At 45.2% G+C, this 13,407-nt stretch overlaps 1 protein-coding gene across 6 annotated transcripts in view; it reads right to left on the bottom strand.

The window, feature by feature from the left end:
* LOC144761789 (uncharacterized) overlaps positions 1-13,087 on the bottom strand; it is a 367,002-nt gene extending 353,915 nt beyond the window's left edge. Inside the window, exons 1-3 of one of the 6 annotated variants that reach the window (XM_078647041.1) lie at positions 12,958-13,087; positions 8,085-8,163; positions 7,753-7,839 (exon numbers count right to left, since the gene is read on the bottom strand). In XM_078647041.1, coding sequence (XP_078503167.1) covers positions 7,753-7,833 — 81 coding nt within the window. In that variant the 5' untranslated portion in view covers positions 7,834-7,839; positions 8,085-8,163; positions 12,958-13,087. Of the gene's footprint in view, positions 1-7,752; positions 7,840-8,084; positions 8,164-12,374; positions 12,394-12,957 lie in introns of those variants that run through there. The other 5 variants (XM_078647038.1, XM_078647035.1, XM_078647036.1 and 2 more) reach the window with 5 other exon arrangements.
* Positions 13,088-13,407: the final 320 nt, after the last annotated feature.

Below are 13,407 nucleotides of genomic sequence, written 5' to 3'. Positions count from 1 at the left end.
ATTTCTCCCGAGGTCTTGTCGAATTGGGCGCAGAGAGTGATAATTTTATTAGGTAACGCCAATTGCGCCCTATCGACGGAGCGCAGGAGATTGCTGTTAATTAACCTGGATCCGAAATTAGGGGACTTGGCTTCCTCGGAAGCGGGCGCTGTGGCCCAAGCAGGTCTCTTTGGAGAACCATTTATTAAAGAATTAGGTACATTTGTGTCCACTTTTACTTCTTTGGACAAAGCCCAATCCAGCATCAAACGAGTTTTTCAACAGCGTTTCTCCCAAGGGGCCGGTCGAGGTAGGAGCCGCTCGACCGGCCGTGGCGGACAGAATGCCAGTAATAGAGGGCAAGGCTCCGGACGAGGCCAATATCAGACCTCAGCCAATTTCACCAATTTCTATCCCACGAGAGGACAACGCTTTGGCGGTCGGGGTTTCTGGAAGAATTCAGGATCCAACAATCCAAACTGTGAGTGTCATCCCTGCGGATCAGGTGCACACTGGGGGTCGACTAGCGGCCTTTTACGAGGAATGGGCGTCCCTTACTGCAGACGCATGGGTCTTACAGACCGTACGCGGTTTCCACATAGAGTTTTACGATCGACCTATCCAGTTAGGTTCCCCGCGTCCTATGGTTTTTTCAGATCCCGATGTGCAGTTGATAGACCAGGAGGTCTCAGAATTGCTTCGCAAAGGGGCCATCCGTCAATCAACGCGGCACCCCTCTGGTTTCCTCAGTAATATTTTCCTGGTGGACAAGACAGTTGGGGGCAAACAACCGGTAATCAACCTCAAAGAGTTCAACGGGTGGTTGGTTTTCAAGATGGAAGTGATTCACCTCCTTCAGGATGTGCTCCTTCCTCGAGACTGGATGGTGCAGCTGAACCTCAAGGATGCTTACCATGTGGTTCCTATCCACCCTCCACACCATCATTTCCTACGGTTTTGCTGGAAGGACCGAGTGTTCGAATTCACCGCCCTTCCATTCGGGCTTTCCTCAGCCCCGTGGTGCTTCACGAAGGTCTTGCACCCGGTGGTGGAATACCTGCGGGGACAGGGCATTCGGATGATTGTCTATTTGGACGACATCCTACTGATGGCCCAGTGGCAAGTGACGTTGGGCTCTCAACTCCAACAGACGGTGTCTCTTTTCCAAAAGCTGGGTTTCGTCATCAACAGCTCCAAGTCGGTCCTGGTACTGTGTCAGAAGGTTGCCTTTCTGGGGTTTGTTAAAGATTCTGTTGGAGGCTTTCCGGCAACGCTGGTCGCTCCCGGGCCTTTCAAGGTCAGCTGAGGGACTGTTGTCCAAAGCCTGGGCAAACAGTACGGCGAAGCGCTATAAATCCGCTTGGACTAAGCGGATGCATTGGTGTCTTCGACGGGATTTGGATCCCCTGGTCGCAGGAATCGTTCCCATCCTGAATTTTTTAGCCGAATTGGCAACCAGAGGCCTAGCATACAGAACGATTAACGCTATGCGTTGAGGAATTTCAGCGGGCCACCAACAGGTGAAGGGAGCACCGGTAGGGGAACATCCTTTTGTTTGTCGACTCTTGTGAGGCATTCGTCTTTAGTTACCTCCGGAGCCCCGGTATTCGGTCCTTTGGGACGTCAATGTGGTTTTGAACCTCTTTTTGTCTTGGCAACCTAACGCGTATTTATCTCTGACAGAACTTTCGCCCAAATTGGCTATGCTTTTGTGTTTGGTATCTTGCCGGAGAGTGTCGGATGTCCGTGCCTTGGACGTTTCAGCAAGAACTTTTTCCCCTGACAGGGTTACTTTTATGGTGGGGCGCCGCACAAAATCCGCGTCAAGAACTATCTCGTACCCGGCTTTTCTGGACGTTCCCAAGTTATGTGTTGTCCAATGCCTGAAGGCTAACGAATAAATGACTCTGGATATTCGTCCTCCGGGCGAACAACATCTGCTAATTGCCTTGCGAAAACCACACAAAGCAGTCTCTTCCCCCACCATTGCCAGGTGGGTGCGATGGGTCGTGCAAGAAGCAGGCATTGACACCAAGCGTTTTGGAGCTCACTCTGCCAGGGGGGCCATGGCCTCTAAGGCTTTCTCTGTAAGAGCTCGTTTGGAGGATCTAATGCGGGCAGCGGATTGGTCCTCAGATTCCACGTTTAAGAGGTTTTATTTTAAGCCCGTAGTGGATCTAGCTCAGTTAGTGGTAAGCTTTAAACTAGCATAATCTGAGCCTCCGGTCCTGCCACAAAATCGAAATTTGCCTAGCTAACGTAACGGTAAGTTTCAATTCTATTAAGGACACGGAGGCGAGGATTATCCCGCCCAGGAGTTCGTCGACTGAGAACCCACCCGTATGGCAGTAAGTAACTGAGTTTACAATTTGAATATGTACCATGCCGGTTTGTATGCTGTTCCCCTGTATTGTATGCTTGTACGTGTGGTTATTTTACAACGCTTACGCTGTCGTTTTTCTGCTAGGAAAGGACGATTCCACACAAGGCCAATGAGAAAGTCGCGTAATCTGCGCGAAGAAAGAGGAGGAAGAGTGAAGAGGGACTGATTATCTAACCTTAATGGACATGATGGAAGGACTACATTATGGACTGACCTAGTGGACTCATGGGAGTTGTAGTTTTTTGTCTAATGACATACGATGGTTTAAACTAAATGCTTCATGGTTTGTGATATAAGCATTTGTTGGAAGCTTTTTCTGAGGCTGCTGTGTTTTGTATTGATAATAAATAGCGAAGGAAGAAAAGCATAATCCTCGCCTCCGTGTTCTTAATAGAATTTAAACTTACCGTTACGTTAGCTAGGCAAATTTCGATTCACGCCCTCTCTATTATCTGAAGGAAGAACTTACATTATTGAAAATTCTTTTCTCCATGACTATGGAAGTGCCTTCCCAGTGTGTTTTTGTGGTTGGAGTGTTTGCCATTTAGTGCAGTATTATCCTTGTACCTGTGTTTGGTACTCTTTTGTAACATGCACACGCCACTTTTCTATTGTAACACACGGTTTGCTACCTCTCACATTTTGTTTGCTTTAGATCACTTGCAAAAGTGCCACCATTGCCTACGTAACGTTTGTTCTTGTGCTTGAGTGTCCGCCATTTATTGCAGTATTATACCTCTAATTGTTCTTTGTTTTTTCTTGTAACCTGCACACGTCACTTTTTCCTCCTGTATTACACCGTTTGCTACCTCATGTATTTTGTTTGCTCACAATTGTCACTTTTGCCTCATGTAACTTAACGTTTGCTTTTGTAATTTGCTCACTTGTAATTTTCTCCTAGTGTATCATTACTGTTCCTATTGTGAAGCGCTCTGACGCCTTCGGGTAAAGTCTGCGCTATATAAAAACCCATAAATAAATAAATAAAATAAAAATAAAGGGCATGGGGAAGTGAAGGGAGGGTTATCCCAGGTGCCCTAAATGACCCACCTACACTCGGTGCTCCTAGGAGTGTGCCTACAAGTCATTAAGGGCTCGGAGCGGGCGCTGGGCCCCTTAAGTTTGGGAAGAAGCGCTGGGTGATGGAGGAAGGCGGCGACAGGATAGACAGTGCAATGGTTGCTCACAGGTGCACGGTGCATGGGGCTGCGGTCTCTCAGTCTCTGCTCCTCTTGGGTTGCCGGGGCACTCCTCCTCACGTACTGAGATCTTTACAGTGGATCCCACTTTGTAATAACCCCCTCTGTTAAGGTCCCACCGAGGTCTGCATTTGCCCGGGAGCTGAGGAGGTGGTGTCGGCTTGTGCCGGGGGGGCTGGAGCGGGCTGCTGGCTCTCTGCTGCTTCCCTGGTACCTTTGAGAGCCTGGGCCATTTAAACAGACTGCGTTTACTTCAGACTTTATCTCTCTCTATCTCTCGCAGGCATCTCTGCACCAGATTCATATTTGTGAACACGTCACTGGCCAAAACAACCTGTCTGCTACTACATCTAATTTATACTTTTCCTATGTAACAAGTCACCCTGTAGCAACAGATATCAAAACTCTGATGATTCTCTTACATACTTAGTGCAACCACTGCCGTCTTGACATACTCTGTTGGTACAGCGATGACTAGTTCTGAAAAATGCCTGTTATCCATAAATAACACAGAGACTCCTTCGGGGCTTAAAAGTAAAAACACATGCAGCTGTACTGGCTGCACATAAGCGACTGATATTCAAATGTTCATTGTGCTCAAAGCTTTAGATATTATAAATGAGGTTTCTTACTGCACCACATCACTTGTACCTCAAGTATTCTCAAATTATACAACAGCCACTTCTTCAATAAACCATCTAGCATTTACATGCCTTCAACTCCCATGTTTGACCTTTGAGGAAACAATGATTAAAATACATTTTGCCTCTTACCACTCCTACCAGAGATGGCTTTAAGCGAGCTGTCCTGCCAAATGTAGTTGTGCCATGCACAAAGCACTGGTGCAAAATATAAAGCAGGCAGTCTACTTATCATATTAAATGGTTAGCCTACCACCAATACCTCCGAGCACAGTAATTTTACCTCTGGCATTCTCACATATAGTGTGATTGAAGGGTTGTATGCTCTCTGTAAAGTTTAAACAGTGAAGCACCAGGCACATAATTCAGAAGCAGGCACTGTTACGTTATACAACAATCAAATAACTAGCCTACCCTCATCAACATCAAATTATGCAACACTACCTGAAAGTGGTGACCATATTAAGTGCAAAACGAATGTACTGTGCCATATATAATTAAAAACGCTCTACCACAAATTCCTTAAGAAGGCAGTGTAATTACACACTCGAAACAACCTACCTACACCTACCACCAATTGCAAGCTGAATAGAAAGTGCTGTGTAATCAAGTACCCGAGCATCATCCTTTATGACGTGGGTGCAAGAAACTTGCAGAATGGTTAATTTTAAAACTCTCCACTTGTCATTGCACTAGTCTGCTTTTCAATAACATCAAAATCGCACATTACTATCTTAGTAAAAGTACCTATAGCCATAGCGAGGGGCACCAGGCAGGGCTGCCCACTGTCCCCCCTCCTTTTTGTCCTTGCCCTTGAGCCTATGCTCTGTCGACTTCGGTCATTAGCTCCCCGATATGGCATATGTAGACATGGGACGGCACATATTGTGTCTGCTTATGCAGACGATATTATATTGTACCTCCGAGACTTGAGGGGAGACCTGAGCTCTGTTTCCCAGGTCTTTGAGGACTTTAGGTCGATCTCGGGTCTGACCATAAGCGAATCCAAGTCCTATGGCTTCACATTTGCGACCATAGGTCTGACTACCCCCTTACCCTTCGCCCCTCATGCATTCCAGATGGCGGAAACCACTTTTAGATACCTGGGGATGCAAATCTATAGAGAGCCTGACATGATGATTGACGGAAACCTTGGGAGGGCCATTAGAGCGTTAAAGTCACAAATACAATTCTGGCTAACGCTCCCACTTTCCATACCCGGTAGAGTAGCGATATCAAAGATGGTGATGCTTCCCCGTCTTCTTTACCATTTTACCAATTTACCGTACACGATCCCAGCAGCGACGTTTAGGACCCTTGACACTCTCCTTACGGAGCTGGTATGGGGGCATGGCCGCAGACGCATAAGTTTGTCTAAGTTACAACTCCCCTCTGATGCCGGTGGTATGGGCCTGCCGGACTTTAGAGCTTACAACTATGCGTGTCAGCTTCAATGGCTGGCTTTCTGGGTGGCTGGTCGCAATCTCCAGGAGATCGGTATGTCGGAAGAGGATCACGGTAGGGGCAGATTGCACACATTACTCCTGCCTCACTCGGATATGCCGAGAGATGCCCCACCACTTCTCAGGCTGGCGATCCTTTATTGGAGGAAGGCTCTGAAATACACTTCACCTAAGTCATCCTATGCCCCCACTATCCCGCTTTTGGGCATTCCGTTGGGCATGGGAACTCTCACGACGACCTCGCTAACAGCATGGCATGATGCCGGGGTGTCACATGTGGGCGACCTGTTTGCTGACGGTCACTTGTTGTCCTTTGAAGACTTCAGAACCATGCATGGAGTACCTGGGGGCTCATTCCTCCTATACGCCGGTCTCCGCAATTATATCACATATAAATGGTCGCCTGCAGGCCGGGAACCTGATACAAACCCCCTCACTAGGATGCATTATCTTATGGGATCAGGTGCACACCTGACGAGATGGCTTACTTCTGGCATCAGAGAAGGGAGAGCGTTCGCTCTCACGCTTCTCAGGGAGACATGGGAGGAGGATATTGGAAGGCCCCTGGTGGACAAGGAATGGGACCGAATACTGCAGTTTCCCAGGAGGGTAGCCAGGAACCCCAAGTTTAAATTCATTCAATTAATGCTGCTACATAGAGCCTACCTGACCCCACACCGTATACATATGATGTTTCCTGATGCGAAAAGCAATTGCCCCCGCTGCGACGCTGAAGACGCATCGCTGTTACACATGATGTGGCAATGCCCAAAGCTGGGATACTACTGGACCACGGTCCATGCATCGCTTGAAAGCGCAGGGGCTCTATCCCGATCACTTACGCTTGAAGGCACATTACTGGGGCTGGGGCCCTCCCGGCGCAGCAGGACAGTGGCGTCGCGCTTTGCGGATCTGGCCCTGTTATTAGCAAAGCGAGCCATCACGATGAGGTGGAAGTCACCTAAGCCACCCAACCCTGAATTATGGAAGGCAGAGGTAGTGCGCTGGGGAAGGGCTGAGGGAGAAGCACTGCAGCGCGAAGAACACAGAGGCCTGCGGAAAAGGCCGATCTCCCTGGACTGGTTTGCCACTTTGGGGGAGTTTGAAACGGGAGACGATGGGGAGGATGGAGATAACAGTGACATACTAAATATGGCATGACCATGTCCTGAGCCAGAATCACATACACTGCTACCGGCTGGGATGTATGATTATGGGTAGGAGCGCACCTAGTTACTGGCTTGCTGCCTTTTACCTTCTTAGTGCACTGATAGCAGAGACTACCTGTTATAACACTATGGGTGACCCAGATAGATGTTCGTTCAATTCACTTACTTGGATGACTGCAAAGAGAGTGTCGGGTGGGTTGTTCGAGGGTGGTGGGAGGGTTGAAATGACCGGGGTTTGTTTAATTGCGACAGTTCTGATCGCCACAAAATGTAAAATCGAGATGACGATTCAAAATATTTGATCTCAGCAGACTTATGCATGTTTTTACTTTGCTATTATGACCTTGCAAATGATTGTAACTGCTTTCCATACTATGCTAATAAACAGATTTTCAAAAAAGAAAAAAAATACTATCTTAGTAAAAGTAATACAATGTTTTTCTATTTAGAATCTCTAAAATGGCCCTTTAAAAAATTCACCTAATAGCTGGTTGCTTCGAAATATTCCCATAACCAACCCCCACCCTCATTTCTGTCTGGAAGCATCCATGTAAGTGTTGCGAACAAAAGATTCAATTGCCTGAAAAATCAGCCTCTACAACTCCATTGCCTTAACTTCGAAAAATAATTTAGAGATCACAAAACTCAGATTACAATGAAAATGTGTGTGCTTAGAGGCGAGCCAAATTAGGTTTCAAAGGCCAAAATGGCACCTAATGTTTATGCTATGGCACATTTAATTTCCTGAATTGTGTATTGGTCATTATACGCTGGGATGTTGCAAGTTTGAGATGGCTGGTTCTGAATGTTAAGAAAGGATTAGGACATGGATATTTCCGTAAGCCATATAAACACTGATGCAGTGTGCAGCCTTGAGGTAAATTAAATGGGTTAACTACGAGAATGGTATAAACCTACCTCCCCTGCATTACTGTACATTTGTGATCCTGATGTCCCTGGCCCAGACAGCATACCCTTCTCAGAAGAAAAGAAATTCATTCTGATCTTGGAGGAAATAAAACAGAAGTTTACAATTAGAATCTGTGCTACTTTAACCCATTATACATGATAAAAGATTGCACGAAGCTGAGATATGATAAGCCTTGCAAAAAATAAAAACCTGAGATCCTTAACAAGGTCACGGAACAAGAGTGTTTGATTTTTTGTAAAATAAAAAACGTTTAAAACAAGTGCCATAACTAACTGTCTTAAATCCAAACCAGAAAAGGATCAATCAGACGAGTTCGTACCTTTATAAACAAGGTCTTCTGTTTTTTCTGGCTATTCAGTTACACCCGGCAGGCCAAAGATGTAGAAAAGTAGATTAGGCTGTGGGAGTAAACAGAGAATACCTTTTTGCAGATACGAAACAAAAAATCTGGTCGGAGTAATGAAGGAGACTAAGAGCCAGATGTAGGTCGCAAAATAGCGAGCGCTAATGCTGAAATTTGCAAAATTTCAACGTTTGCTATTTGGCTGCTGCAATGTAGGCGAGTTTTAACCTACTAGCAAAATAAGGAATCGCAAAATTGCGATTCCATATTTTGCTCTTGCATTTAAGGAATCACAAGTTGCAATTCCTTAAATGCAATGTAAGTAGCACAAAAGAAAATGCACTTTAGCCTTAAGGAATCGCTAATTACCACCAACTTCAAGTTGGTGGTATTTTGAGATTTCCTTTAAAAAAGCACTTTTTTGCTTTTTTTAAAGTGCCATGTGGCACACATTCATGCCCTTAGGGCATTATGTGTGCCACATGTGCACACATGCACATTTCAGGGGTGCAACAGGTGTCCTTTTGACACCCTAGCATCCTTGAAATAGTTCTTTAATAGCGAATCGCAAATAGTGAATATCTTCCCATTTATTCCTATGGGCCTCCTAGCCCATAGGAATGAATGGGTAGGTATTCCTTATTAACGAATCTCAATTTGCGATTCGTTATTAAGGAATCGCTAATATATTAGCGATTCCTACCTAAATTAAATTTTGCGAGTCCTTAATAGCGAATCAGTAAAATTTGCTATTAAGGACTTGCAAATTTGATTTTACCTACATCTGGCCCTAGATTTTGATTTAGACTGTTCTCTGCAAATGCACACACAAATTAAATTATGACTTAGGAGAGACAATTTCACTTACAATTCATAAAGTACAGAATAAATAAAAAATTACTCAACAAATAACTTGCTCATAAGGTAAGAGGCATAGTGATGCTTTAACCATTTTATTGTATCAAAGAAATTGATGACGCTCGTATATATAAAATATGAGTCCGTTTAGTTAATTGTCAAAATTAGGCTTGAAAGAAGGTCATTTTGTCTTAAATTATTATACCTAAAAAATATATTGCATCAATGCCTCCGATAAATTAAAGACCATTGTACTCGTTTAACAAAACAAATGATATATGATACACTGTTAATTTTGAATAGGTTTTTATAACATGCGTGATAGTCTTTTTAGGTAATAAAATACATTCTTGTGCTTTATGCTAACATTAGTAAACTCAGCCACCATGCTTGCCAACCCTACTAATGTAGGAAGTAGCTGGCATTTTTGGGATACCTACAGCCTACAGCTTTTTCTGGGTCCATCTATTCCTTTTTTGGAGGCTACAGAATAAACTGTTTAAGAGGGGAGACCAAGCTTTATAAGCAAGAAAATAGTTCTTAACAAGTCCCTTAAAGTATGCACCGTAGTGCTTACATGCACTGTAGCTGCAACTAGTGTTATCAACTATCTCTGCTAGAGAAACTTTTATCATTTTGAAAGAACTGCTCAAAGTCCCTGACCCTCCCCCAGTTCCTGACATCTCCGAGGACAAATGCCATAAACTGGCAATATACTTTGACGAAAAAATCCACAAGATCCTCGCCACATTGCCCCAAGCCAACTCAAGAGCAGACGAATACGGTCTACCCAAATCTGGATCAGACCCCAATCCGCAGCCGGGCAAACTAGACACTTATCTAGACACACTGGGCTCGGTAACTGGAGATGAGGTCCTTAAAACGCTTGCCACAATAAAAAGTGGCTCCCCCAGCGATCCAGTCTCCATTCGCATCCTTAAAACGGTGGCATCCACTATCGCCCCCCCCCCTAACTGACCTCATCAACTCCTCTCTGTGTCAGGCAACGGTCCCTCCCGGCTGGAAGGCTGCTGTCGTCAAAGCCCTTCTCAAAAAACCACTCCTGGATCCGTCGGACCTGGCCAACTGCAGGCCAATCTCCCTTCTCCCCGAGATCAGTAATATCACAGAAAAACTAGTGAACAAAAGTTCTCTCATTTCCTGGAGTCTAACAACCTTCTTCGGAACTCTCAGACTGGATTCCGCCCCGGACAGGTCACAGACACCTCCCTCCTGGCTGTGATAGAGGAGGCCAGATGCATTCTGGATGCAGGAGGATCAGTGGCAGTGATCCTCCTGGACCTCAGTGCGGCCTTCGACACGGTCAACCACCAGGTCCTCATCCAGCGACTTAATGACATCGGGGTGGTGGGTACTGCTCTGTCATGGCTCACATCATTTCTAAGCTGCCGCACCTTCCAGGTCTGGTAAAATAACATCCGCTCCACGGCGATCCCCCTCCAGTGCGGAGTACCGCAGGGGTCATCCCTTAGTCCAACTTTATTCAATGTTTACATGTCCCCACTGGAGGAAGTGGTCGCCCCGTTTGGAGTAAAAATCATTAGCTACGCCGATGACACCCAACTGGTAGTCTCACTATCCCAATCTAACCAAGGACCATCCAACCTTCACTCCTGCCTCTCCGAAATCTTTATCTGGATGAATGAATAAGCCCTAAAACTCAACGGTTCCAAGACCGAGATCATGCTCCTTGGACATAAAGGGCCCACCCTTCCCTCAAACCTCTGGCCCACATGCCTGGGAGAGCCCCCCGCTCCAAAAGAGGAGGTCAAGAGCCTAGGGATCTGGATAGAAAAGGACTTGTCCTTCAAAACCCAAGCAAAAAAAACAGCTGGGATCTGCTTCGGCCTCCTCAGATCAGTTAGAAAAATGTTGCCCCTTCTCCCACAAACCTCCCGGAAACTGCTCATCCAAGGACTGATCCTTTCCAGATTGGATCATAGCAACGCCATCTTCCTGGGAGCACCCAAATCCACCCTCAACAAATTACAACAAATCCAGAACGCCGCAGCCCGGATCCTCACGAACACCCCGGCTAGAACATCTGCCAAACCAGCTTTGAAACTACTGCACTGGCTCCCAATAAGGTAAAGGATAAAATTTAAATCCCTCTGTCTGGCGCATAAACTCCTTCAGGATAAGGGCCCCCCCATTCTCAAAAACCTAATCACTCCCTATAAAGCCACAAGACCCCTCCGTTCGGATCATGAACACCTTATCACAGTGCACATGGGAAAAAGGCACGCACAGGAGGTCGGCGTTTCTCGGTGAACACGGCCAAACTGTGGAACGCCCTACCTCTGAAACTCAGGAATGAACCTTGTCATCTCCGTTTCAGAAAACTATTGAAAACCCACCTCTTCCCCTGATCCCCTCTTCTTCCCTGGTCAGTCCACTGAATCAGCTGTCTTGGTTTTAGCGCTGGGATGCTTCCGGGTTACTACGTGCTCTATAAAACCCACATTCATTCATTCATTCATTCATCCATCAACTGCTATTACTACATAGCAAAGGCAGGTTTGCAAATGAAGAGATGTTTGATAGCACAACGTGACTCATGTCATGCCATTTATTTCTCATTTGCCGCTATGACGTCACATATCCAGTTTTTCTGATCCCATTGCATATAATTTCGGTGATGGCATAACTATGATCTAGGAAGAGAAATGTAATTTCCAGCATGATCATCATTAAGCTCATTAAAACTTGAACAAATTTTTACAAAAAAAAAAAAAACTTGAACAAATATCCGGCTTTTTGCTTAACCTGTTCAGCGCGGCGCGAACTTTCGCGCTGTGCTGAACGTTCTTAAAAACGGGTGTGGTCATGACGGAACGGTTCCGTCATGAGCACAGCTCAACCGACGCTCATGACGGAACCGCTCCGTCATGTGCACCGAAGGGGTTAAAGAATGTGGTTAAGTATAGGCCACTGTTATATAAAGCATGAAAGAGGAAGCAGTCATTACAGTGATTGTGTTAACAGAAGTGAGAGGATAGCTGACATTCTCCTGTAACATTATATAATAAAACAAAACTGTACAACTTTCTATTTTCCACTCTATGTTTTTGCAATTTTGTATCCAACGGGTTTCTGCTGCTTAAAACGTATGATTTCTATATACACGACTGCCATATCTATTCGCTGTAAATAATAGGCACTATAATTATCCAATGAAACAGGGCTCAATTTAATTAACGTGGAAGGCTTGCCGGTATTTGAACGTGATACTTGCAGATAACAGAGTCCGTCGTTCTGCTAGTTGGATATAAAACAAAAGTGTTTCACTAGTCCCTATACATTTAATGAAGACATACCAGTACTACCGATTTAGTGGGAGCATCACACATTTAAACGACAATAATTATATTATTATAGCTTTCTTACTCCTAAAACATCTTCCACTCCAAGTAAATGGTAAAAGGATTTCCCCAAATGTAGTTTTCTACATAATTAGTAGTAACCATGTTTTTTTTGCACCATTGTCCAATGTGGTACTGTAAATATTGTTTTGCACTATAAATGAATGGAGCTATTCTCAATTTCGCCAGATATAAACTGATAAGTAGCGCTACCAGAAACCCGCATTAGTGCTCCTGCGGACATTCACGTAGATAAGGTTGGCACAATCCATTGTCAACGAGGAAAATGGGCCCTCTACTCCAATAGGAAGAAAGGCCATAATTCATAACCGGGATGCAGAGGATCTCACGCCCCTGGACTCTGGTACCGCACTACTGATGGCTGAGCCCTGCGTAGAGTGCGGAAAGCAGCAAAAAAATTGTCTTACGACAAAACGTTGCTCCTATGCATTAGAACCATTCCTATTTCATTCACAATGCAAACGTTCGTTAATAGTCATTCGAGCCAGTTGCTATTTCCATAGATAAGTAGATAATTGCGGTGGCTCAGTTAACATATCTTTACATAAACAACACTAAAATGACCATCCGTTTCTAAGTATACGTACCGTCCGTAAATTCAGCGTAAATCCGTCGTCGGTTTTTCAAGGGATGTCGTGTGTACATAATTTAGCACTTCCGGTCACATAACAACCAATCACACGGCTGAAAATTTTCTAAAATTCTTCTACGAAGTGACATTTGCTACCAGTTAGTAAGGTGACCCTACCGAATTCTAGTGCCCGCACTGAAGTAGTGCTGATTGGCTGAGATATCAGCACATGCGGACTTCGCAACCAATCCGGACTCCACAAGAAATGCTGATTGGCTGTGATATTTCGTTGGCGGGCGGGGCTACATTGAGCGCGAGAATGAGTCTAAGTGTTTCGGGAAAAGCAGGTCCAAGGATCACGAGGCTGGTTCTGCTCTTGTTGGTGATATAGGGAAGGCAGGAATAGAAAAGGGAGGTGGGGCGAAGTTGGCAATCTGTGGGGTTCAACCCCCATGGGAGTAATGGG

Source organism: Lissotriton helveticus, chromosome 6, assembly GCF_964261635.1.
Source record: "Lissotriton helveticus chromosome 6, aLisHel1.1, whole genome shotgun sequence".
NCBI classification, from domain to species: domain Eukaryota; kingdom Metazoa; phylum Chordata; class Amphibia; order Caudata; family Salamandridae; genus Lissotriton; species Lissotriton helveticus.
This window is presented reverse-complemented; position numbering and strand designations above follow the sequence as displayed.